Source organism: Mirounga angustirostris, unplaced genomic scaffold (genome assembly GCF_029215605.1).
Source record: "Mirounga angustirostris isolate CCGP_5_RB_7025 unplaced genomic scaffold, mMirAng1.0.hap1 SCAF_5, whole genome shotgun sequence".
Classification (NCBI taxonomy): Eukaryota; Metazoa; Chordata; class Mammalia; order Carnivora; family Phocidae; genus Mirounga; species Mirounga angustirostris.
The window spans coordinates 134,915,785-134,943,588 of NW_026991713.1; the positions used below are offsets into that span (position 1 = coordinate 134,915,785).

At 43.5% G+C, this 27,804-nt stretch overlaps 2 protein-coding genes across 2 annotated transcripts in view; both read left to right on the forward strand.

Moving 5' to 3' along the window:
- Positions 1-4,595: 4,595 nt before the first annotated feature.
- On the forward strand, positions 4,596-24,983 carry LOC123842005 (aldo-keto reductase family 1 member C15-like). Its single transcript, XM_064590301.1, is given in 12 exon segments — positions 4,596-4,786; positions 6,484-6,493; positions 9,078-9,245; positions 10,064-10,148; positions 10,151-10,176; positions 11,064-11,141; positions 11,957-12,079; positions 14,813-14,922; positions 16,412-16,577; positions 18,401-18,483; positions 20,221-20,340; positions 24,963-24,983. Coding segments are annotated over 11 exon segments (1,083 nt in total). The 3' UTR covers positions 20,264-20,340; positions 24,963-24,983.
- Positions 24,984-25,022: 39 nt separating this feature from the next.
- Positions 25,023-27,804, forward strand: part of LOC123842017 (aldo-keto reductase family 1 member C4-like) — a 44,537-nt gene continuing 41,755 nt past the window's right edge. Inside the window, exon 1 of the mRNA XM_064592119.1 lies at positions 25,023-25,153. Coding sequence (XP_064448189.1) covers positions 25,109-25,153 — 45 coding nt within the window. The 5' untranslated portion in view covers positions 25,023-25,108. The remainder of the gene's footprint in view (positions 25,154-27,804) is intronic.

The following is a 27,804-nucleotide window of genomic DNA, read 5'->3' on the forward strand; positions in this document are numbered from 1 at the left end:
CATCCCAGGGATGAATCTCACTTGATCATGGTGTATCCCTTTAATGTGTTGCAAATTTGGTTTGCTAATATTTCCTTATGAATTTTTGTGTCTATGTTCATCAGAGACACTGACCTGTAGTTTTCTTTTCTTATTGTGTCCTTATGTGGCTTTGGTACCAGGGTCAAGCTGGCCTAATAAAATGAGTTTGAGAGTGTTCTGTCCTTTTTAATTTTTTAGAAGAGTTTGAGAAGAACTGGTGTTAATTCATCTTTACATGTTTGATGGAATTTGCCCATGAAGCCATCTGTTCTTGAGCTTTTCTTTGTCCGGAGGTTTTTGATTACCGATTTGACCTTCGTACTCATTATTTATCTGATCAGATTTTCTTTTTTTAAAAAAGATTTTATTTATTTGATAGAGAGAGAGCACAAGTAGGCAGAGCGGCAGGCAGAGGGAGAGGGAGAAGCAGGTTCCTCACTGAGCAGAGAGTCTGATGCGGGGCTCAATCCCAGGACCCTGGGATCATGACCTGAGCTGAAGGCAGACGCTTAACTGACTGAGCCACCCAGGCGCCCCTGATCAGATTTTCTATTTCTTCATGATTCAGCCTCGGTAGGTTGTACCTTTCCAGGAATTTATCCATTTCTTCTAGGTTGTCCAGTGTGTTGATGTAGAGTTGTTTATAGCAGTCTCTTATGATCCTTTGTATTTCTGTGGTATCAGTTGTAATGTCTTCTCTTTCATTTATAATATTATTTATGTAGGTTCTGTTTTTTATTGGTTAATTTACTTAAAGTTTTGCCTCTTTTGTTAACATTTTTCTTAAAGGGCTGGGACCCTCTCTCTTTGAAATGTAAACATCAGAGAAGACAGGTTTCTGTCCCTCTGGGCACCTTGCTCCAGGCTATAATTGCCTGTTGTCATAGAGGTTTCATTTTTCCTTCAGAAAAAGTCAGTTAATTAGCAGAGATGGTTCTCCCAGTTACCATGCAAATTTAGAATTGAACTATACAATAATGCATCGCAAATGGTGGTATTAAGCCCTCTTACCTGAGGACAAGCTATCATTTATCTTGAAGATATATCTACTTGTTTATATAAAGGGATGAGATTTCTTTCCAGTCTTTGTAACCTTATTAGCAGATTACCTGCCATGTTCATTGCAGTCTGGTTTAATGTACATTCAATAATAAAACCATTTACTTTCTTTTCTGCATGCATGCAGAGGAGTTTTCTGTGTTGGCAGGAGATTTTACTTTTAATTTTTCCCTGAACATGATTGAAGAGAAGCTTGACAGTCAGTGTCCCAAACAAGGTAAAGGAAGATTGCCATTTGATGTAACCATGGGCCCATCATTTCTACCTTCAGTGACATAATAAAGGACACAGAGCTACCTTCCCCTTCCAGAGTCCTCACTGGGGACTATCCAGTAATGCCCAGTGACATGGACACGTGGGACCCCTTTTGCTCTCGTTCCTACCCTCATCTGACTGAGTGAGCCATGCCAGCGTTGGCCTCCAGAACCACCTGGAGAATTGAGAAACCCCTCCTTCCTGTAGAAAGCTAAAAACAATGTATGGCATATCTGATTAGTACCTGGCATTGCATTCTGTAGGAAATACAAGGGGAGTGAGACTTTGACCTACCTGCGTATCAGGAATTTCTGCTTTGCTGCTATCAGAAATGCCACCCCAACCCTCTCTGCAAAATACTGCTGACTCACAGTGACCAGAGGCTTTTGGTGGCATGTTAGAACTGCTGAAAACACAAACCTAGCTTGTCTGTGCTCACTCAGAGCCACACGGGTTCTCTCTTTTGATCCCAGCTTATTGGAAAGAGCTCATAAAATGAGGGCCATTCTTTTTTAAATCATTCTGGTTTTTTGCACTGTTCTAATAGTGTTTCCGAGGCTGGTGTCCACCTTCTCAGGAGGCAGGGAGTGGGGCCACTGGCCAAGGGTCTCTTGGTACACTTACGTTTTTAGGGCTTATAGTTTAGTATGTTTGCATTTGGCACAGGAACTAGAGAAGGTACAGGAAAAGAATAAATGGAAGTTCTAGAAGTAGCAGACATTACCCTGGAAATGGCACAGGGAAACAGTGCACCCCCTGCAGATACCTCGATAATTGAGGGCCAGAGCTGGGGAACCCCTCATCTCTCCCACCTCCAGCTGCACATGACTACACAGAGGCAAAGACCTATAGCCACAGCAAGGGCTGGGTAAGGAGAACAGATTGGAAATTACTTGTGTATGAATATGTGTGTGAGAAAGTTAAGAGTTTTGTTGAGCAAAATCCTTCCTCAAGAAAATATATTTGTACAATCTTTTTCCTTGAACTGTAAGATTTCTTAAGTCCTACAGTTGAAAATGCACTGTGGTCCTCTAAAGGGATATTGAGTCAGAGTCCATCCATGTCTCATTTTGTCCTTAGGGCTAGGTTAGCTCTCCACTGAAACTTACAGCGAGCAGCCTCCTCCAGGGATCACAATTGTTCCTGTGCATAGTTAGGCTGTGGTGGCCCTTGGCCACCATGGCCAACATGCTTGCACTGAATTGAAACTTTCCTCCATCATAAGCACTAGATCACCAAGGTCTCTTGGGAAATAGGCAGAGTAAAGAAGAAATACATTTTGTGGTAAAACAAACCTCTTGTTGACTCCAGAAAAGACTTTCTCTCAGCACATCTTTTAACCTCCTCAAGTCCAGCACTTTCTCATGACTTCCAGAAAGCTATCCAACTGTGTGTTGTTCACTAACCCCAACTCTGCCTCTTTTCCAGGGACTGATTCAAAGAGAGGACCACTCCTTCTTGCCCCTTCCCCTGAGGCTTTCCCACACAGCGTAACTTCTCCATGTGGGTCTCCCTCCCGGGCCTTGGCAGTGCCTGCCCTCTACCGTTGAGTCATGCATCCGAGGCTTGCCCTCCAGTGGGGAATAAGACAATTTGCCTTCTTCCTTTCTTGTTTCCTTCTGTCAGTTTTTCCTTTCAGTATCCATCTCCCCAAGTTTCGAGAGAGAAGCAGGCATCCCCTGTATGGTGCATGATGGTTACTTTTTCATCTGGCAGGAATGTGATAGTTTACCATAGAGGAAAAAATTCTCTGCTGTTATCAATTCTCAAGATGCCTGGATTCAATAGAGGGGGTTTCTCTGTCTAAGGTGAGCCCTCTGCTCCCTGGGCCACCACGTCTCCTTTGTCAGTTGTCAAGAAAAAGTTCCAGAGCTCTGCTGGTGGCTAGCAAGGCCCTCACTGCTGTGTGCACAACCTCCCACTGCCTCTTGCCAGGATAACGTCAGAATTACTGTCATCTGCTCTCCACCCCAGCTTATGTCTGTCATCCGAAGAGCCCGGGACTCCCAGCTCATTCCAGTCCCCTAAACCTTCTTCCCTGCACTCTGTCCCTCCTACTTCATGAGCATGGCTCACTCCTGGCTCACTTGAAAGCCCTCCTAGTGTTCCCTCTGGAACTGGGGCTCCATCCATTGTCACAAAATTCTAAATCCTGGACTTCTGTCCGCATACCCACCCCTTCCCTTTCTTTCTAGCCCAAACATGTTTCCTCCTCATGGATGCCACTTTCTTGGCAGTGTGGAGATGGGGGTGGTGGCCCCCTGGAAACAGCCATGTCTCAGGCCACCTCTCATGGTTGTGGTCCCTGGCCTCCACCCTCACCATCATTCAGTCTCGTTCCTTGAAGATTTTAACTCCTAGTTCTGGCTCATTCTGTAATACTGTTTCTCTCTTCATTCCTGGCATTTTCAACATCCGCGCAGATACTGCATCTATGCTCTGGCGTCTTGTCTCCCCCACTGTCCCTGTTATAATGTAGGTTCTTTCCCTTTTTATTTATTTATTTATTATTTATTTATTTATTTATTCATGAGAGTCAGAGAGACAGAAAGGCAGAGGCAGAGAGAGAAGCAGGCTCCCCACCTAGCAGGGAGCCTGATGCGGGACTCGATCCTAGGACCCTGGGATCATGACCTGAGCCGAAGGCAGATGCTTAACCATCTGAGCCACCCAGGCGCCCGGTTCTTTCCCTTTTATACAACACTCTTCAACCTCTACCTCATGTCTCTCTACTTTCCTGGTTCAATTCCTTCACAGATCTTTCTCCATTCACCACCTCTAATTCCCGTTCTCTCACCCCATGGGGGTTTTCAGCCTTATCATCCCACTAAAACCATTTTACTCAGGTCACTGGTGACTTCCATGATGCTAAATTTAATAGTGAAATGCTCAGCCCTTGACTGGTATAATCTACCAGCAGCATCTGCCATGGTTGGTACTCTACCCTTCTTAAATTATTTTTTATAACTAGGATCAATTAGTGAGCAATGCTGAAGAGAAAATTCAAACTCCCGTGACTTGCATGACATTTCTGGGTGCAGTTCCTGCAAGAGATGTCTGCAGGGACCTGAAAGAAAGACATGAAAGTCATTGGATTGATTCCAGTTTCATCTTTCAATAGCTGGAATCTGTAAGCCCAGCCCCACCTATCTCATTGTTGTTGGTAGCAATAAAGGACACTGGAGCCTTGTCTTCTCTTGGCTCTCTATCAGGAAAAGGGAGGAGAGACAGAACCAGATTAGCCGGGACTATGGACAGTGATGGACCTCAACCGGAGTTGTTCCGTGAAACTGAATGGTGGGCACATCATGCCTGTGCTCGGGTTTGGCACTCTTGCTTCTAATGACATAGGTGGAACCCAGGTGACTGGAGGGTTGACCATGAACAGCCCTGGAAGGGTGGTCAGCAGACATGCACCCCATGCCTCGTGCACTCTGGGTGATGAATCCTGGCAGGACTCATTTGGGTCTTCATTTCATGATCTCTAACTTTGCCCTAAGTGGGATGGTGAGCTATTGATTCTGGGGATCCAGAGGTGATCATTTTGAGGGTGAATTATTTATTATTATTATTATTATTATTATTATTTTACTGCAATGCATACTGAATGCTTACTGTGTATTTTAAGTGCTTTCCATGCATTATTATTATTTTTTTAATTCCTCAACAACACTCCTGGTAAGTGCTATTCTTTCTTATTTCTCACCTGTTTAAAATCTGAGCTGGGGCTGCCCCTCCTGCCGCCACCTGCTGCCTCGGTCAGAGCCACTCTGCTCTTTGTTAGAAGCTCCTCATGGGCAGTGGGTGCAGAGGGCAGGATGACATGACCGCTTCATAGCCGCTTTGCTGTTAGGTTCATTGACGCATCACCAAAATCTTTCATCCTTGGAGAACCTGCTATTATTTCAAGCAGTAGGTTAGTGCCTGAACTATCACCAGCTAATGGCTCTCAGATAAGGCCAGTTTGTTTGCGTGACATAATTATCTCATGTCCACCATTATAGCTTAAGCAGAGGGTATGTTCTTCCATATTTATATCCAACCTACTGTTGTTAAAGACAGAAAAGTGCCACAGAGGATAGAATCAAAACAGCCCATTATCTCCACACTGACCCAAAGTAACACGTGCCTGTGCTTTGTATGGTGCAAAAGGTACAGAGTAAGATGGGAACCTCTCTTCCACCCTGAGCAGAGTTCTTTTTCTGAATGTGACCCCCCCAGCCCCACACTAGTGTCCTGTGGGTCATGGCAGAAGCAAGAAGCATGTTCCAGCATCTGTGCATGCAACTTCTTTCACTGAGGCAAGTGTCTTTTCAGCCTCACCTAGCCCCCTGTATGTGAAGCCAGTGTGTGCATTTTATCAGAGGCTGAGATAAATATTAGAATAAATAAACGAGCATTTGACACAGTGGGCAGAAAGGAATAATACCCCTTCTGATCTCATGAGTGAGGCTCTCAAGAAAGTACAGGTGGAATATGTCATTATTAATGAATAAAGCAATTAACCAATTCAAGTCATGATTAAGCTTCTACTTGGTGTTAAAATCTACCCCAGCGGTGATGAGAGTTTGCACAGAAGATAGCTCCATGTCTTTGGGGCTTCGACAGCCAGAGGAAGATGCCTGATGCCCGGGACAACAGCCACTTAACAAGGCTCAATGTTAGATCGCCAGGTGCCAGGAGAAGTGAGGGGTTCAGAAAGAGGAGGCTGATGGGAGCTGGGATGTGCTGGGAAGGCTTCCAGGAGGAGGTGAGCTGAGCTTAAGTGAGGCTGGAAGTCAGACTCAGACATTCTAAAGGGCAGTGTGACGGCTCCATTTCAGTAGAAGAGGCCACTCCAGCATGACTGGAATCTCGAATGGCTGGCAGAGGGACGAGGAATACTCTGGCGGCCCGCAGACCCAGTTGGCGCAGCGGAGGGTGTCCCCTGGTATAAGTCTTGGTTTTGTAGTTGTTGTAAAGACAGATCTTTAATGACAACATCATGAATAATTTTGAAATGTCGTTACAACTTTTTAAAAAGATTCCAGTCATGCGTCACTTCCGCTGCTCTAGGCTGCTGGCCTAACGGGGCAATCACTGAGGGGTCCGAGCACCTGCTTCCTGTGCCCTTGTCCAGTGGTACTTGCTCAAATTGTCCATTCACAGTTATTACCAGGTACAGAAGCACCCAGGGCTGCCCTAGTGACTTCTCTGAATTCCAGACATCCTCCTCCCTGCCGCCATTATACAGAGACCACTCTCTCTACTTCTGAAAAACAGGTGGCCGCCAGGGCATTAGTTAGGTGGAACCCTTACTAGGTCACTTGGTTGAAGGTTTCCCTCCTGGGAACCAGAATCATGAATCTGGCGCATCCTGAAGCTGAGCAAACGGACAACAGAAACTCCCCAAGCGGATAACTAGGAGTGGGGATGATAGTGTGGCAGGTGCGGTTGTCCCACCCGTATGCTCCCCGTGAACCCCTGGCGCTTAGCCTGACTTCCAGCTGCCCGCGTTTGCATCTCCTCACCTGAACGCCGGGGACTTATGCAAAGCCTCCAGGAGCAGCCCGTAGCAATTTACTGACTGGAATTATCTAGGAACATTCTCGGTCCCTCGCTTCTTGGGAGCTATATGTTTCCCATGAGCTTGGGGTTCATAGTGGCAACTGTGATAGAGCAGTGTTTACTGGCTCTCTTCCTTCTCCCACTTGCCCACACCCCCACTGGTGTACCCTTTGCCCCTCCAGTAAATTACTTGCTTTGGGATCCTTGCCTCGGTTTCACCATCTAGAGGAACCCACACTAATTCAAAGAGGCCACTTGTACTTCTAGCCCTTGGTCACTGAATCAGGTATGAGGATCGTGGCACCACATGATTGTTACTAGTTCAAAGTAACATATCGCATCTTCAATGACAGTGTCCTAAACCTACAGTGTCCTTCCTTGCAACCTGGCTCTTGTGGTTGTACCCTCAAGAAGCCATTCGACATTCTGTCATGCCCGTCACTTCTGGAAGATGCAGTATCTTCAGAGAACCAATGCATTCTGTGGTCAGGAGCTCATTGGTGCATATCCTTCACTATAAAGGGGTCAAAGCGCTAGTGCATGAGATCCTGTAATGACAAGCCAAACTCTCTGAGAGCTCTTACATCGTAATGCTGGCCGAGGGACTGTGAAGGGGACATACATAGAAACTCATCCATAGAACGTGGTAGTCTCAGTAAAGATGAATTCCTTGCTTCCCTCCCCACTGGGGTGGGGTGTTTAATACAATCAACTTGCCACTCAGGGGCTGGCTTGCCTCCTCGAGGAATGGTACCTTACCAAGACTTGGTGTCAGTCTCTGCTGCTGCTGAGAGGTCACACATTTACAAACAGTGGGATCTAAAAGAGCTCTAGTGAGAAGTAGCACATGAAGTTGGCCCAGGCGCAGTCTTAATCCCTTCCAGCATGTCTGTTCCATTCATGGGCCCATAGTGTGAGGCCTGCGGTGGTCAGGTAGAGAGGCGAAGTAGCGTCCAGTGGTCAACACATCTTCTCTCCCTGATTACTGAGAACCTCTCCCAAAGACTCTGGTGGCCACAGAAATTCCCAGGCAGAGTCATGGGTGCTTCCAGCTGGAAGACTCTGGGTGAGTGTGCACGGATATGTTTAGTGCCAAGCTCATAGAATGACAATTGTGTCACAATGATGGGCATCATGTAGTATATTTCTCCTTTAATTCTCTCTCAATCTCCCTGAAAATCAGCCATTATTTTCCTTTAATCCAACTGGTATACTATTGATTTGTTTTTTGTCAGCTTTACTGAGGTAAAATTCACAAAATTGTAAGATATTTAAACTGCACGACATGATTATTTGATATATGTATACATGGTGAGAATATTCATCCCATCAAGTCTAACACATCCCTCACTTCACATATTTATGCCTTCATTTCTTTTCTGGTGAGAACATTTATCTTCTATCTTCTTAACAAATTTCAATTCTACAGGACGGTGTTATCAACAATAGTTACCATGATATACATGAATTCCTCAGACCTTGTTTTATAGCTGAAAGTTGGCACCATTTTACTAATGTCTCCCCATTTCCCCAACTCCTGGCCCCTGGCAATCCCTTTTCTACTTTCTGTTTCTAGGAAATGGAATTTTTTTTTCAGATCCTGTATATAAGTGACACCATGCAGTAGTTGTCTTTCTCTGTCTGTCTGCCTTATCTCACTTAGCATAGGTTCATCCATTTGTTGCAAATGGAGAATTTCTTTCTTTAAAGCTGAATAATATTCCATTGTGTGATATATACATATAAAGAAAATGTGATATATATATATACATATATATATATACATATACATAATTGGATGGAGAATGGCTATTATGGCCTCATTTTCAATTCTAAACCAAAAATACATGCCGTCCCTTTTATCCTGTCTCTGTCTCCTGTAACCATATCTATGTACATCTATATACTTAGAAGTTCTCTCTAGCGTCAGAAGCTTTCCTCTTAGTTACTTCCATACAACGAATTCCTTATTGAGTGAGAGTTGATTTTCTGTGTCCCTGGTGAAGCCTGTTTCACTAACTCCTCTGAGATGAGAGGTCTGTGCCCCCAGAGTACAGGTTTGTTACCGAGGCTTGCGTCACCCCCCCCAGGGGAGCAGGGGACACGCAGAAATAGCTGGCCAACATGCCTTTAAGGAAATACATTACTTCTCTGTGTCAGGTGGATTACCAGCCCTCCTAATTTATATTTTATAGGTTCCTAAAAGCAAGGCCGGTGAGGCCACCAAAGTGGCGATTGACGTAGGTTTCCGACACTTCGATGCAGCATATGTCTATCAAAATGAGGAGGAAGTTGGCAAGGCCATTCGAGAGAAGATCGCTGAAGGCACCGTGAAGAGAGAGGACACATTCTACACCACCATGGTGCTCTGGACCAGTGATGGGAAGTCACTGCTAGATACATTATCTTGCAAAACACAAAAAACCACCTTTGGTCTTGGTTTGAATAATTTATGTACCTTCTTACATCGTAGGGACCCATTGTAGAAAAGTAGAGAACGAAGAAAGCTTGCTTTGCTCGAAGCATGTGAGAGGTAGGAGAGCAGACCGCATTCACACGTGAAACATGATTAGTGATATGTATGTTTTTTATCCATTGTATGGCTCAGCTGAGCCACCACAGGTGGGGTCCACTCCTTTTATTCTTCAGCAGATTCTCTCAGGACATATCCACGTGTGGTTGACCTAGTATTCACAGAAGGGAGCCTGACTCAAAAATAGGTTCTTCAAGTCAGCATTGAATTTCCTGAGATTTGTAAAATGTTCTTAGGTGGAAAACGGTGCTTCCAATGTCAAGAGAGCAGGGGTCTCTACAGAATGACCCTATGAGTGTCTCCATCAGGGACACCCTGTTTCTAGAAAGTGGCAGAACTCTTTCCAGGCAGATTCTGTTCCCCTTGCCTGACACTTCCTGACTCTCCCTTCAGAGATGACTTTTCTGACCTGTGGGATGTTTGGGCTGCTCTCCCTGGCCCATCCAAGTTCATTCAGTTTTCCTACCATCACTCGAATACAGCTCAGTGCCCCTGAAGGACCCCAGTCACACCAAGCGATGAATTTAGTCCCGGCGTTTCTTATTTTTAGACCACCCCAGTGACTCGTTACTCACTTCTCAATCTTGTAACTGAGATGTTTAATTTTGGTCCCCAAATGTGTGAAATCACTTCTTTTGGTCACTGCAGCTTTGGACTACTTTCCGTTGCCCGGAATTGGTTCGACCAGCCCTGGAAAGATCACTGAAGGCACTTCAGCTGGACTCTGGATCTCTTCATTACATTTGCCACTCGCCATGAAGGTCCGCTTCTGCTTTTCCTTGTTATGCCCATCACTGGTGCCACACCTTGTTTCCTCCTTCCTGACAGCTTGTCAGGGTTCTGACTGAGAGGTGGGCTTGGGTGTGGTGCATAGAATTGCTCCATAACTTATGACTCTCGTTGACACTTCTGTCATATCACCCCTGAGATTTTTTTTTCCTCATCCCATAGCCTGCAGAATGATTGAAATTCAATGATCTCTTTGTCTCTACCTCAAAGAGTTGAGGACAGTGCCTTACATGTCTAAGTGATGTGTTCCTGTCTGTGATCCCTTAGCGATCAGTGTCCTCAAGAACGTTAAGTTATAACTGACTGCATCGATATGGGAAACCCCTACCTCTGTAGGGAAAGAGTCCCTCCCATATGGACCTCTCAGCCCAATCATGATATGGTACCGTGGGTTGGTCCTCACTGCACCCCTGGGCTTCTTTGGGCTTCGCTGATCCAACCTCTCATCAGAGTGGACATTCACTGACCATGTCTGGTAACCTCACCATCTCTGACAGGTTGTCATAAACTGAAGCTGAAACACATTGCTTATTAGTAAAGGGAGTTCCTATCATCCAAACCAGCCTGTCCTTGTGAAATCAATTCCAACAGTACGAAAACTGATTCTTGGCAGAGTTTAGGGGTGTGTGTGGATAGGAGGGAGAAGGGGTACTTAGTTACAGTCTCTCCTGATTCTTGTTCTCCGCCCTCTCCCCATTTCTTCTCCACAACACACACACCTGCATGCACAAATTCACACATACACTCTCATCAGTAATCACAACTTTTTAAAGGTCATGTGACCAAGCTCCTTAGGCACCAGAAAGGTCATTCTTTAAACAAACCTTCTTCCTCCTTTTCTCTCCTCTCAGTATTCCAGCCTGGGGAGGAGCTTATGCCCAAGGATGCCAACGGGGAGGTTATTTTACAGACGGTGGACCTGTGTGACACGTGGGCAGTAAGTATGGCTACTAGACCCGAGAGGCACTGTGCAGTGAGGTAGAGGTCACTGGGTGGGGAGTCAGGAGACATGGGTTCTGGCTCCATCAATTGTCTGCTCTCAGACAGGTGGCTGAGCCTCAACGTACATCAGTGTTCTCATCTATACAGCAAGGGCGTTGAACAAGATGGCCTCTTAGGTCTATTTTTAATTTAACTTCTGTAGTTCTAAGTGGAGGTTTCTTTGCTCCATGGATCAGGTTGAACCTGCCAGCCCCATAAGGGGGATTGTCAGCAGCAAGCTCAAAAGGAGGTAGAGCTCTATCTGGCACAAGTAAATGCACCCACAGAGGGAGGGAAGGACTGCTGTCTGACTTAGCAGAAGGGTGGGCTGTAGGAGCGAAGCCTGCCCTTGTGTACCCCATTCCATACACTTTTTTCACCATTCAAGGAAAGAGGAAGCAGAAGGATCTTCCTTTGGTGGAAAACCTGGGAGTTCCTCTTTGTCCTTGACCCTGATACCATTTGTTAAAGAACTGTTATGGGCTTAATAGCAAAACAGGTGCCGCGGAAGAGAGCGGGGAGCTGAGGGGCAACTTAAAAGCTTTTCAATGTCTATTTGTTGTCCTGGTTGTGCATGTTAATGGACTCAAGGAAACAAAACGTGTACATAGCGATAAAGTATCACAGGAAATAATATATGTATATGATAAAACTGGTTCAGTCAAATCATTATATATGCTAAAAACAGATTTCCTGGTTTTGAAAAGTTCAATGTCAAATGCAAGGGCCAAAGTACACTAAAGATTTGCCTCATGTTTCCCTCCTCCCCAGGCCATGGAGAAGTGTAAAGATGCAGGTTTAACCAAGTCCATTGAGGTATCCAATTTCAACTACAAGCAGCTGAAAATGATCCTGAAGAAACCAGGGCTCAAGTACAAGCCTGTCTGCAACCAGGTGAGCCCACAGCCCACAGGAGACTACCTTGCTTCCTGCCCTTCATACCCTCTTCCTTAATGTATGGGACCCAAATTTCTGGCTCATGTCCACTGCTTAGGGGATTGTTCCTTTTATTACAAGAGGAAATGCCAAAGGAGGAACAGGTTGAGGGGAGTGGGAAGGGTATGATTTCCACTTCTCAGATTCCTCTGAGACGTCCAAATGGGAGATGCTGAGTTGGCAGACGGCAGTGCTGGTCTGGAGCTCAGGAAGTCGGTCAGGGCTGGAGGTGCAGATTTTGGAGTCCTTGCTTTATGGGTGGTAATTAAACTCACAGAAATGGATTAGCGTTTCTGGGAGCAAATTTCCAGTTTATTCTGAGATAGGATAAACTGGAAGGGCAGGAAAGTCAACATTTAATTAAGGATCAGGCAAAGGGGCACTGGTTAGGAGACTGAATATGAGTTGCCAAGTTGGGAGAGAGAACATGGTGGAAGCCAAAGGAGAGGGTTGAAAAGGTTTGAGTGAGTCATCGGGGTGGGGGGGACAGTCCTTGGTGAGGAGCTGCCAGTCTAAATAGGGGTGGAAAATGCCACTGGACTTCATGACATGGGCTGCATGGGAAAGCCCACAGGAGCAGTGGCGGGGCAGTGAGAGAGGAGCTGAGAAGAGAAGGAAAGAAGTGGAGAGTGAGGAAAGGGAGAAGTCATAATTAAAAGAAATAATTTTTAAAAATAACTCTCAACACCCAAAAAACAAATAATCCAATCAAGAAATGGGCAGAAGACATGAACAGACATTTCTCCAAAGAAGACATCCAAATGGTCAACAGACACATGAAAAATGCTCCACATAGCTCGGCATCAGGGAAATCCAAATCAAAACCTCAATGAGATACCACCTCACACCATTCAGAATGGCTAAAATTAACAAGATAAGGAAACGACAGATGTTGGCGAGGATGCGGAGAAAGGGGAACCCTCCTACACTGTTGGTGGGAATGCAAGCTGGTGCAGCCACTCTGGAAAACAGTATGGAGTTTCCTCAAAAAGTTGAAAATAGAGCTACACTATGATCCAGCAATTGCACCACTGGGTATTTATCTCACAGTTACAGATGTAGTGATCCGAAGGGGTACATGCAGCCCGATGTTCATAGCGGCAATGTCCACAATAGCCAAACTGTGGAAGGAGCCGAGATGTCCTTTGACAGATGAATGGATAAAGATGTGGTTCCTAAATCCAATGGAATATTACTCAGATATCAGAAAGAATGAATACTGATCATTTACATCGATGTGGATGGAACTGGAGGGGATTATGCTAAGTGAAATAAGTCAATCAGAGAAAGACAATTATCATATGGTTTCACTCATATGTGGAACATAAGAAATGGTGCAGAGGATCATAGGGGAAGGGAAGGAAGCCTGGATGGGAAGAAATCAGAGAGGGAGACAAACCATGAGAGACTTAACTCTAGGAAACAAACTGAGGGTTGCTGGAGGGGAGGTAGTTGGGCAGATGAGGTAACTGGGTGATGGCATTAAGGAGGGCACGTGATGTGATGAGCACTGGGTGTTATATGCAACTGATGAATTACTGGACACTACATCTGAAACTAATGATGTACTATATGTTGGCTAATTGAATTAAAAATAACGCCATATGTTGCCAATTTTCAAACACTATTATATTGTAGTTTTATAGCCCTTTTGTAAAAGAGCTTGAAAATGAGGCAAGAAACCATTCACATATTTATACTCTTCATCTTAGTTATTTTACTTCTAGGAATCTATTTGCAGAAAATAATTTAAAATGTGTTAAAATATGTCCCTCGGTCCTTCCTTCCTTCCCTTTGTCTTCCTCCTCCTCCTCTTTATCTCTCAATTTATTTGTGAAAGAAACTAAGCCTTTTTTCTTTTAAATTTTCCCACACAATTGGTTTTACTGACTGATGCCTGTGATACAGTTTGACATGTTACTCCGTCTTTTGTGCTTCCTGTAAACTGGAGGTTAGGTCTAAAGATGTGATCATATGCACATGTCATTGTGAATTCATGAGTTTTAACAGATGGGATGTTTTCCCATCCAGTGCAGTCGCCGTTCTTATCCATGAGCAAATGGTTCACAATTTTGGTCAGCAGAAGCCTCCTCTTCCTCTTTGTCTTACCCATCTTCTTTACTCTCAGGACTGTAGGATGTTCTAGGATCAATTTGTAGCTTTTTTGTTCAGACCTGGAATCATCCAGCTTTCTAAGGAATCTTGGTTTCTTTTAGTAGGAAATGGCATTTAGAGGCCACAACCTGAGCATAATGGTCTCTAATCATTTTAAATACTAATAAAAAAATAAGAAGAGGGGCACCTGGGTGCCTTAGTCAGTAAAACATCCCATTCTTGATCTCAGCTCGGTCTTGATATCAGGGTCGTGAGTTCAAGCCCTGCATTGGGCTCTGCACTGGGTGTGGAGGCTACAGAAGAAGAAGAAAAAGGGAAGAAGGGGAAGAAGGAGAAGAAGAAGAAGGAGGAGGAGGAGGAGAACAGGAAGGGGAGGAGGAGGAAGAAGAAGAAAATTGTTTAATTACATTTGAAAATTGATAGCATCTGAAGGTATTTCAGAAGGACATGAGAAAAATAATCTGAAAATATAGTATATATGTTAATAGAGTATCAGATATTTCTTCAAAGGACTTTCCAAATTTACATGTCATTGGCTTATGTATTTTGACATCTTTTGGTCTTGGCAATTTACAGGTGGAATGTCATCCTTACCTCAACCAGAGCAAACTCCTGGAGTTCTGCAAGTCCAAGGACATCGTTCTTGTTGCCTATAGTGCCCTGGGATCCCAAAAGGACCCAACCTGGTAATAAGAATATCAAAGTGAACCTATGTCAACAACTCTATGATGACGAAACACTTTTATTAACATTTTAATGTGGAAAGACTCAAACATCAGAAAGTAAACATGATCATGTAGCGAGTTCCCATGTACCATCACCGAGCTTCAAAAATCACCCACCTTCTCACAATCTTGCTTCATCCATGCATCCATCTATTCCAAACTCCACTCCAAATGGTATTTATTAAGTTATTAATAATGTTATTAATAATGTTGTTTATTAATTTGATGGTAAAATTTGCACAGCATATCATGCATAATTCTTAGCTGTATAATTTTGACAAATGGATGTACAGTATAACCCACACCCCTACCATGATACAGAAACTTGCTATCTCCTAAGACCGTTCTTTTGTGTTTCTTCCCAGAAAGTTCTTCCTCACCATCTTTTTTTTAAAGTATTTATTTTAATTCCAGTTAGTTAACACACAGTGTTATGTTAGTTTCGAGTGTACAATACAGTGAGTCAACACTTCCATACAACACCTGGTGCTTATCACAGCAAGTGCCCTCCTACATCCCCATCACCTGTTTCCACCCTCCCTCCATCCCCCCTCCCCTCTGGTGACCATCAGTTTGTTCTCTGCAGTTAAGAGTCTGTTTCTTGATTTATCTCTTTCTCTCTCTCTCTTATTTTTTCCCCTTTGCTTGTTGGTTTCTTAAATTCCACATGAGTGAAATCATCAGGTATTTGTCTTTCTCTGACTGACTTATTTCACTTAACATTATACTCCCTAGCTCCATCCATGTCATTGCAAATGGCAAGATTTCATTCTTTTTTATGGCTGAGTAATATTCCATTGTATATATACACCACCTCTTCTTTATCCATTCATCAGCCAATGGACACTTGGGCTGCTTCTGTATCTTGGCTATTGTAAATAATGCTGCTATAAACATCGGGGAGCATGTATCCCTTTGAATTAGTGTTCTTGTATTCTTGGGTAAATACCCAGAAGTACAATTGCTGGATCGTAAGCCAGTTTTATTTTTAACTTTTTGAGGAACCCCCATAATGTTTTCTTCCTTACCATTTTTTCTGATTTCCTTTTTCAATTTGGATTAGTTTGGTATGTTTTAGGACTTCATAAATAAAAGAAGTCATAGAGTACACACTCTTTGTGTCCAGCTTCTTTGGCTTAGCGTAGTATCTGTGAAATGCATCTGTGTTGTTGCAAGTGTCTAGTTTATTCTTGTTTGCTGCTGTGTAATATTTCATTGTATGGGCACATACCCCACAAGTTGTTTCTCTGGTCATCTGTTGATGGAAACATTAATTGTTTCCAGTTTGGTGTAATCATGAATGAATCCCTATGAATATTCATGAAACTCTCTTTTAATCACACCATATTATACCCACTGCTCTCAATCATCTGGAAAATCTGGGGAAAGGTGACAGCACACTCTAGATGTTCAGTTCCACACCCTTCAAATCTGGGTCTTTTGCTCTCAGGGTGGCAGGGGGTAGCCCATCCCTCTTGGAAGAGCCCATCTTGAATGCCATTGCCAAGAAACACAACAGAAACCCAGGCCAGGTGGCTCTGCACTTCCAGCCGCAGCGGGGGGTGGTGGTCCTGGCCAAGAGCTTCAGCGAGAAGAGACTCAAAGAGAACTCTGAGGTATAGGCACAGCGGTATTTTTCCAAAGTGAGGAATGGGTGCTGTGTTGGGGACTGTCTCTCTTGCTTTTCAGCAAGTGCCCATGTGCATTCATTCCCAGGCATCTCTCCCCATGTGCCATGGGGCAGCTAGGCAGGTAGGAGAGAGAGTACGAGTCTGAGTCCTAGGCTTTATGGTCTTTAGTTCTGGCTTTACCTCTTCCTAATTTTGTGACCCTGAGCACATTTTACCTCTATGCTCCTTACAGGAGGCCTTCCATGCAGTAAAGAACTTTTAAAACCCTGGTTCCTCTCTTTTACCTTCTCCACCTGATGAACTCCAATGTGTATTTCAATATCAAACCCAAGTAGGATTAGCTGCTCTGTGAAACCATCAGCAGTTTGACCACCATAGCACTTGGCATGGCTGTGTGGGTTTTTCCTTATTAAACTCAAATTGCTTGTTTATATGTCAGTGTGCTCTCCAGGCTGTGAGACCCTAAATGTCATGACCCTCTCTGGGTCATCTTATAACACCTTGTCCCCAGCAGAGCTCCCGGCAGGTAGGAAGCTAGGTATAAGTTTATGGACTGGCCAAATTAACAAATGAATGAGTAGTGTTGCCCTAAACCCTCTCTCATATATCTCCTGGTGCCTCAGAACAGTAGTGTTCTTCAGCTTACTTTGTTGTGAACTCCAGTGAATTGTGACAAACTGTGGGAGCCCTAGCCCGTCCTAATGACAACAAAAATTTCATCCTGAGTATAGTATTTGCACAAGATGATATTGTGGAGCATATTATTTAAAAGCATTTGCTCTAAAACCTTGAAGCCATAGATTTAGTTCATTCAATTTATGGAAATATCCGATAGGTAAATCTAATCTCATTGTTAAACCAATCAGAAAAAGATCCCATTTTATTTTTCAATTCAACTCCATATATTAATACATATCCGCATGACAACATATCACTTCTGGAGTATATTTGTAACATGAATGATAGATGGATGGAGAGATGATAGATGATAGATAGATAGATGATAGATAGATAGGTGGATAGGTAGAGGCACCGAGTTTTCTGCGAAATCATCCCCTGGATGAAATAATGAGTTTCCTGCTTTAATATTTCTTACCAAAGATCTGTCTGCTTTGCTATTAATTCCCTCTCAATTAGGTGCTATGTATCTTCAAATAAAAAATCTGGACGTAAGTAAGAGAGACTTTATTCAAAAGGGAGAACTGTCTGGATGTAAGATCAATCCCTAAGTGTCTCAGAGATCAATCAGAAAGATTTTTCTCTTACAGGGAAGAGCAAACACAACTAGGAAGAGAATGGTGTTTGGGGTTGGAATGAGCAGGTGGTTGACTGAACCGCAGATCGGGAAATGCCTTTTTCTGAAGTCAACAGATTCTTGAAGAGGTCTTTACAGGGGAGCTGCTCTTCCTTCCAGTGCTTGCTTAAGCTCAAGCTTGTGTCAAATTGTAGGTGGCTCTGGGGAAGGAAAAGCCTGATTACAGTTTGGTTGATTTTGTCCAGATTGTCCAGCTGTCCCTTTGGTTGGACAAAAAGGAGTTTTTTTCTTTTCTGTGGCAAGCAATTCACTTAGAACGATTTGGGATTGTGTGTTATGAGCCTTTTGTGGAGTGGAGCAGCAGAGAGGGGGTGGAGAAGAATGGGGTGGGAGGTGAACTTGGGCCAGCACCCCTAGGAGCTGATGGCAGGGATTGCCCCCCTCCCAGTGCACCCCTTTCCCACCCCCCTGCCCAGCTGAAAAGAACTGAAGCTCCCAGGTAGAAGCCAGCTGCGTTGGAGAGAGTTCAATTTAGTTCTTTCCTTCCTTTCAGGTTTTTGACTTTGAATTGACTCCAGAAGACATGAAAGCAATTGAAGGACTCAACAGAAATTTCCGATATTTCAAACTACTATTGTAAGTGACTTGTATGTTGTATTTCACGGGTCGTTGGTTGTTTTCTGCGGTGTGGAGGTCAGCAGAGGAACTACACTCCCCTAAATCGGGAACAAAGGCCCAATTTCCACATAGCAGTGAAACTGGAGCTTCCCGTAGACTGCAGACTGGAGGTTTACTCTGGAGCTCAGGGTCTGACCTGACGGCAGTGTGAGCAGGGACCCAGAACACCGGGAGCACAACTGCTAACATCTGCATCATCGGGAATTCACTACTTTCCTGCCCTAGTCTTGTGCCTGGCGTACCCCCACTCGGGGCCGACTGACCCATTAGACACAGAAGGCACAGTGCCCACAGTCCACTCTACTTCTGGGGGGCCTATGGAAATGCTTCGTCTTTAATTCTTTTTAAAATCAGGAGAAAAAAAGGATTCCATTAATAATGACTATGTAATAATGAGTCCCGCCTGGATTCTATTTATCCTAACACAATTGTAAAATGTAATGTTAATATTTTTATGGAGGAGTGTGGCCCACGAAGGCAAATGTACATTTTTTCCTTGGCGGGTATTCTTTTTTTTTTTTTTTTTTTAAGATTTTGTTTATTAATTCATGATAGACAGAGAGAGAGAGAGAAAGAGAGAGAGGTAGAGGGAGAAGCAGGCTTCCTGCAGAGCAGGGAGGCCGATGCGGGACTCCATTCCAGGACCCCAGGATCATGACCTGTGCCGAAGGCAGACGCTTAACCATCTGAACCACCCAGGCACCCCTTGGCGGGTATTCTTTTCCCTGTTTCTTTCAGATCCATTTGTTTCAAATGCATCTTTTTGTTGGCTTTTTCTCAGCTGTGTAATGTCACTGAACTGAATTATAAATGGGTCATGAAATTAATTGACCCTCAAGTTGGTGACTCATGTGTCCCCAGTGGTATACAGATAAGATTCTTTGGATTTCTATGGTTTCTTGAGTCAAGACGGACTCCCGAGTTGCCTTTGTCCATCAGGAGGTGATCCTATGGGAGCCCCTGCTTCCTTTGACTTTGACTTATTCATATTCCAGTTGTTCAGTTAGACTGCAGGGGGGTCTCAGGATGGAGGAGAAGGAAGACTAGTCAAATTGACAGGTGTTCGCAAGGGAGTTTAAAGATAAGGGGATTAAGATTTTAGTTACAGAATAAGAATTTAGTTTCGAACGAAAGATTGTCAGTAATACTGATTACTGAACAACAAGTATTCTCTTAAATTCTAAATTAAGAAGACAGTAATCACATTTTGTAGGTATGGTTATTTAGGTGTACATATTATCTTCTCAATAGACTGGGAGTTCCTTAATAGAAGGACCCTGTGTTGTCGAGGGAGCTCCTTATATATTTGCTGAACGCATGCGTAAAAAAACAAAAACAAAACAAAAAAGCAGCAAAATCCTCACTGTGACTTTTCTCACCAATAGGGGCCGGTTCCACCTGGGGATGAAGTGACCACAATATTCGTGCCCCAGGACTTACCCTTCTTGTAAACTGCCACCTAGATCAGGCTCTGTGTCTGTATTACGGGGGTACGTGCACTGGGCATGCAGGTGGACTCTGCTCGGGGCTCGGGAGCTTCAGTGTGCGTGCGCCCCAGGGGACAAGAGGTTTGGTGGGGGGCGATGTGTGGCTGCAGACTTAGAGGTTTTAGCCCGGCCTGCCTGCGTACCCAAAGAAACCCTCTGGAACCCTGGGAGGCAGAGTAACAAGTTCATGTCCTTCCTTCTCTTTCAGTGTTGTGGATCATCCTCATTACCCGTTTTCTGAAGAATACTGACCATGAGCTATCACCATTTGCTCTAGCAGAATTTCTCAACTTCCAGGGCTTGGAGAGGACTTCTGTGTGTGGTGAAGGTGATTAAAAGGAGTGTCTGTAGCTTTCGGCTGTTTGCCTTTCTTTCTTTCCCTTTTTCTTTCTTTCTTTCTTTCTTTCTTTCTTTCTTTCTTTCTTTCTTTCTTTCTTTCTTTCTTTCTTTCTTTCTTTCTTTCTTTCTTAAAAATATAAAACAATAAAGACTTCAAAATAAGCACGTTGTTTTTTCCTGATGATTAAAATGATACATAAAAGGGTGCCTGGGTGGCTCAGTCGTTAAGCGTCTGCCTTCAGCTCAGGTCATTATCCCAGAGTCCTGGGATTGAGCCCCGCTCCCTGCTCTGTGGGAAACCTGCTTCTCCCTCTCCCACTCCCCCTGTTTGTGTTCCTTCTCTCACTTTGTCTCTCTCTGTCAAATAAATAAGTTAAAAATCTTTAAAAAAGATACATGAAAATTACAGAAGATTTGGGAAGTAAAGACAAAGGATAGAGAATACAGATAACCTATAATTAGCCCTTTTAAAAACATTTAGTTTTAAAACAAGTAAAAAAAAAATAAAAATACTTAACTTTTGGTACATTTTCCTTCGTGATTTTCCTATACGTGTATGTGTTTATTTACAAAATTGAAATAATCTTCAACATACACACTGTATAATTTTTTTTAGTTAGCATAGTCTTTTTCCAAGATACTAAAATATTATTAAAAAGTTCAGTATTATATTTGGCTTATGGTAAAGCAATGCATCTCAGTAATTAATTTCTCTATTGTCTTACCTGTGTTTTGGCATCGTGATTCGTTCTTGTGAATTTTGCCTTTCATCTATTTATTCATGCAGCACAACTTATTGATCATCCTTTGTTTGCTAGACATTGTTTTATCAGTAAATAAAACAGATGAGAATGAAATTAAAGTGGGAAATGTCTTGAGTTTGTAGTCTAGTGGAGGAAGAAATTCATGAGTGAAATAGGGGTGTTTAGTTGTTAGAAATGGGTGAGTGGGAGAGAATTCTGCGCAGTCTCTCACGTTTCTGTACTCCTCAGAAGCAGGGGCACTGGCTACCCTTCATTCCACACTATTCTTTTTTTTCAAGAAGTTTGTACAGCAAATGGCCTTGGAACATAGAGATCATGGCCCCCGCCAGGGAAATGGAAGGCTGTTTACAGCCTAGTAATATAAAGCAAATGTTTCCCTCCAGAGAAAGGGCAGGGATGTTTAGTCCCTACTGTACCTGATCCAGATTCCCCAGACTCAAGATTTTCCTCCCATAATTCAACCCACTGTGTGTTTAGGTATCACCTGGTCCCCTTCACTTCACCCTGTGGAAATAGGGGCTCAAGGAACCAGCAAAACAAACCTTACCATGGTACACATTTTTTGCAATATATACATATATCAAATCCCCATATCGTAAACCTTATGCTTACACAATGTTATATGTCAGCGGTATCTCAACAAAGCTGGAAAAGATGCTGTTACTTTAGCTATAGCTTTTACTGTGAGTAATAAGCTGTCCTTTTTCTACCAGCATCCATGAAACCAGGGCAAGCTAATTTGTTAGCTTGCAAAACCATCCTTGATGGTTCTTGACAGTGATTTGAATAAAAATGAAGCAGGGAAGGAGAATCATAGTAGTGGAGAGGGAGAGCATTTGGTGCTCTTATAATACGGTTAGAAAAGATTCCACTGAGAAGGTGACTCTTGAGCAAAAATTAAGGCAAGAGAGTGAACTTTGTGGGAATGTGGGAGAGTATTCCTGGACATGGACCAGAAAATGCTAAGGCCAAGAAGAAAGAGTGTTCCTATACTATTTAAGCAACAACAAGTGGGCTGGTGTGCATGAAGTTTAGTGAGCAAAGGAGATAGAAGTAGAAGATGAGGTCCTGACGGCCGACAGAGAGAGGGTAGGTCATCCAGGCTTTGAAAGGACTTTGGTTCCAAGAGAAATGGGAAAAGATACTGTGGGTTCTGAGCAGAGAAGCTACTTGTGCTGACACATTTTAAAAGGATCACCTGGGTGTTCCCGTCGAGGAGGAAGAGAAGCCTGTTTCAGGGCTCCATGTAAAAATTAAGATAAGAGATAATGTTGGCTTAGACCATAATGTGAGCAGTAATGTGGTCAGAAGTTGTTAGAATGGGATATATTTTATGGATAGAGTCAACAAGGGTGTCTAACATACTGGACATATGGTGAAGGGAAAGAAAAGAATCAAAGTTGACTCCAGACATTTGCAGTTAAGGAACTGGGAGGAAGGAGTTGCTATTTTCTCAGAGGAAGATGATGTAGGAGGGGCAGATTTTTGTGGGAAGATGATGAGCTCAGTTTGAAACATGTGTGAGATACCTATTAGGTATCCAAGTGAAGAAGCCACACAGAGACTTGAACATACAAGTCTACAGTTAAGGGAGAGGTCTAGACCGAAGATATGTATTTGGGATTCGTCAGAATAGAGTTGCCACTTAAAGCCATGGAAGGAGCTGGTCAAAGATTAGATGGTGTGAGTGAGCGTGAAGAGAAGCACCATGAGGGATCCCATTGTTAAGAGGTGTGTGGGGAAAAAGGTGGAGGAGACAGGAAAGGAGGCTGAGAAGGACGGGCCAGTGAGGTGGGAGGGAAACGGAGGAGATTTTTCTGTTCTGGAAGCAAAGAAGGAACAGTTTCAAGAAGAGTCAGATGCTACTAACAGTGTAGGTAAGACAAGGACTGAAAATGGACCACTGGATTTGGCAATTGACCTTAACAAGGTCAAGAGCAGTTTTGGTTTTTTGTTTTTTTTTAAAGATTTATTTATTTATTTGAGAGAGCGAGAATGAGAGAGAGAGAGTACATGAGAGAGGGGAGGGTTAGAGAGAGAAGCAGACTCCCTGCCGAGCAGGGAGCCCGATGCGGGACTCGATCCTGGGACTCCAGGATCATGACCTGAGCCGAAGGCAGTCGCTTAACCAACTGAGCCACCCAGGCGCCCCAGTTTTGGTTTTTTTTTAAGATTTTATTTATTTATTTGAGAGAGAGAATGTGCACAAGCAGGTGGAAGGGCAGAGGGAGAGGGAGAAGCAGACTCCCCGCTGAGCAGGGAGAACAATGCTCTTAGGAACAATCTAGTAAAGAGAGAACATTGATGACCCAGGAGAGGGGTAGAATTGCAAATGATGTCTGTATCAGTTTCCTGTTGCTGCTATAACAAATCACCACAAGTTTGGTGACATGAAAGAACATAGTTGTATTGTCTCACACTTCTGGAGTTCAGAAGTTCAAAATCGGGTTCAATGGGCTAAAATCAAAGTGTCTGTGTGCCTTCATTCCTTCTTGAGGTTGTAGGGGAGAATCCATTTCCTTGCCTTTTCCAGCTTCTGGAAGATACCTTCTTCCCTTGTCTTTTGGGCTCTTCCTCCATCTTCAAAGCCAGCTGCATAGCATCTTCCAATCTCTTATCTATGCTTCTGTTTCCACTTCTGATGGCAACCCTCCCCGGTCCCACTTATAAGGACTTTGTGATTACATTTGACCTCCCCAGATATTCCAGGAAAATCCTCTCATCTCATGATCCTTAATCACATTTGAAAAGTTCCTTTTGCCACACAAGGTAGCATACTCACAGGCTTCAGGGATTGGGGCATGGACATTTTTGAGGCCGTTATTCAGTCTATTGCACTACCTCTGTGGTTAATTTGAGGCAACTAAGCCATAGTTTCCTAATCCTTCCAATAGAATAATTATATCACCAGCCAGCAAGTACTGAAGCTCTAGACTTTCGTCCCAGATATCAAGTGGAAAGCAACATTAATAAAAAACAAAAACAACTGTTCTTTTAAGGTTGGCATCTTCTTGACCCCATTATCTTACCCACTTTTTGGCAACACTCCCTTTGTTCTCTTAGTTTATAATTCCTTCCCAGGGTGTGTTAACATCATCCTTGTTCATGCAGACGACACAAGCTTCTCAGTTTTTTGATGTTCTCAACTCCAGAGAGTCTCTCCTTGTACTGAGACCACACTAGGTAACTACCCCCATGGCGGCATCTGTGAAACCCTCACACTGACATGGTCCACACCAGTCCCTTCTCCTACTGTTGTTTTTCCTGTACCTCCGTCCATCAAGTTCTGATTCATCATAGGGGCAGCCGGTGAGACTCTCCCCTTTCTATCCTTCAGCTCCCATTGGAGTTAACATATTCAAATTAGGCTAAAAGGATACATTAAGTTGAAATTTATCAGATGTCACGCATTCTCTCTACATTTCTGCTTCAAACAGATTTGCCTTCTGGCTTGTTCATGTCTTTATCAGTCCTTGTATCAATCATACAAGACAAGTGTGCCTACAACCAAGATAAATTCTCTGCTTTTATTTTATCTAAGGCTGAGACTCCAACGCCACCAGAGATTCTTAATCATCTGCTCTGTAGTAAAGCCTTGGTGTCAGTATGTTGTGAAAGCTCAGTATGAAGTTCCAAGTGAGGCCAAGGTTGGAAACCTCTAATATCATGATTACGTTCTCACTGTGCCTTCCGAATACCCATTTTACTTCAAATGATTGATTTAGGTCACTCTTGTTAATTCTGATTCACTTGACATGTAATCACTTTGGGAAGAGGACTGGCCAATGACAAGGGAGAGGAACTGTGTTGGGGGGCTTTTAAGGACTTGTTCCACTTCTTAACACAGGTGGCCCCTCTCCTGCTGCTGGCTGTGTCCTGTTGCCACTGGATGTCTGGATCTGCTGTGCTGGCTGTACCCAGCTCAAGGATGATGCCGATGCCCAGAGGAAGGAAGAGCTCAGAATATCAGAAGGGGACCTGGACCCCCCATGGATGACACCCAGTGCTTGCCTTGCCTCTGGACTTCTTGTTAGGAAGGTAACACATTTCCGTGGGGTTTAAGCCAATGGGAGGCTGGTTTTCTTGACCTGGTTGTATCCTAACCAAAATAGACATCAAAGTTAACAACCTTCTCTTGACGACTCCCCTGCACCACACACCTTGCTGGCAGTTTGGAATCTGCAAAAATTGCTGAGTCATCCTTCGAGAGCATGACCCCAGTGAATTGGAAGCGTTTGACAATGGCATTGGGTAATATTAAACTAAAAAATTATGCAGAAGATGCGGTGGTCCCCCAAAGAGCCTTGGATTTGTCCTTCACTTATCTTGAGGTCACATTTGGGACACATTTTGTTCTTCCAATGGAACGCACTTCATGACACACTAGTGAGTGAAGTCGATTTTACTTAAAATTCCATGGGTTATGGATTTCATCAAATACCATTTGATAAATATCTCTTTAAATATCTCTGTTCTTTCTCCCCCAATTCCCCCCAGACCAATAGCAGTGCCTCACACCCTCTCTACACACTACCTCTCTTTCTTATCCTTCTGTCCATACAGCTTCCCATTTTCCAAAGCAGTGTGTTTCTGACCTTTGGTCTGCACCCTCCTACCATACGTCTGTCAAGTTCAAGTGCATTGTTTTTGTTCACCCAGAATGCAACGTCTGTTACCCAGTCCCACTTCAGAGAATTCATTAAAGGAAACAGGTCACTTTCTAGAGACAAATACTGCTAGCCATATAATTTTATTTATTTTTTAAACCATGTCAATATACCCTTTGTTGGGCAAGCATTTGCTGTTCTCTGTACACTAACAGTTCTCACCTCGGGAGTGAGTGAGGAGAAACTAAAATCAATTATTTGTGGCACACCTGCATTACTTACTTATGACTCAGAGAGGCCCTCTGCTATCTCCTTCTTTCATTCCTGCATTCCTACCTCCTCTCTTCTCCCTTCCTCATGCCCCTCTCTTAGCTCCTATGGGACTAGGAAATCCTCAGATCTCTTGACAGTTCTCCCGTTCAGCCTGATTGTATACAGCTGGGGAAAGTTGGAATCCACACCAGTTCCTTTAACCCAGACTGCTCAAGCAAACACCCCTACAGATCAGCCAGTTTCTCCAGGGAGCCCTGGGACGCTGGAAGATTCTAGCTGGTCACCGGATTAATAGGGGAATGTCCAGCCTGGGCCCTCTGTGATAGAGCCCCCCCAAAGCTACATGTGTTCTCTTTCTGGGGGTTTGTAGTCCAGGACACTGAACTTACTTCTTTATCTTCATTAAAACTGTAATCAGAAGTCTACCTATTTTATTCTATTAGAAATTCTAATACTATTCTATCCTAACTCTTGCAGATAGTTCACTGATCCTCGTTATTTATAAGGCAATCCTAAAATAGCCTCCCATTTAGTAATAAATGCAATAAAGTCTGGAAAGGACTTAGCTTAATGGCACATTGACACTCAGATGTTGGTAAATATTTTTGCTAATAATTTATTAATATAGAGATGAATGAAGACAAAGGTAAGGAAATAATGCAAACAGAGAGAGAATGGTGATCAATCGGTAATTCTTACAAAAAAGTAGGTATTTCAATAATAACCAATCATTTTTCTATCACATTTTATTCTGGGTCACTACTCTGTATAAAGATCTCCTTACTTTACAGTAAGACCGTCGGACACGGGGCCTGATTTTTATGTAACATTCTTTCCATTTCTGATATGTTGCATATGGTGGGCAGTTAATAAATAATTAATGAATTTTAAAAATGGGAAATGAAATTGCTATCAGTAACACGTATCACTCCAAAGTATGTATGAGTGCCAAGCAAGTGGCTGGACTTGTCCCATTCAAAACAAGGCAGAATCAGCCTCTTCTTCCACTGAGTATTTGAAATAAAAAGGACAGGCTTTCTGCCATTGCTTTACTGACAGATGTAGCTAGGTGAGAAATATATCTGAATATTTGACTCTGTGTGTCCTGTGTATTCAGTGCTGGGCAGGGAGTATGATTTGAATAATTTAATTATTATTTTTTTAAAACCACCTTGATTATAAAGTCATGTTTGTGAAAGACAGAAAGGCAGACTTCACAACCAGCTAGGTAATAAAATGTTTAACTTTCACTTTTTTTGAGATTTTATTTATTTATTTGAGAGAGACGGAGTCATTGAACCAGTGTGACACATTGTTCTTTCCCATTTGGGTGCTGCTGGTCACTATAACCGTCTCCACTTCTAATGAATATTAACACAGGATCCTTTGACTTCTACCTGAAGCCCTGTGTGTGGCGAGTGGTGTGGGAACGTCTCAGATGTTGGTGAGCGCGGGGTCAGTCCGTGCTGTTTAGTGCACACTCAGAGCGAAACCCAGAGGGGAGGCGGGGAGGGCGCTAAGCCTTTGTCCCTTTCGGTAAATATTAAAGAATTGTTTTCCTTAAAGACTCTTAGCTCCTCCAGCCCTCTGTCTTGTGTGTTTTGTTTCCTTCTAACTCATTAGAGCCCCAAACTGGTTTGGCCAGTTTGGGTTTGGGGTGGGGAAGAAGGGATAATAAGATGACACAGTGTCACAGATGTTCCTGGGGTGGGTGGGTAGTTTTCAGCCTCCAGGAAGTAGTAGTTGGCAGATACTCCTCAGTATCTTAGGCCCTTCCAGGAACAGGGAGATGCATGGCATTCGGCCCAG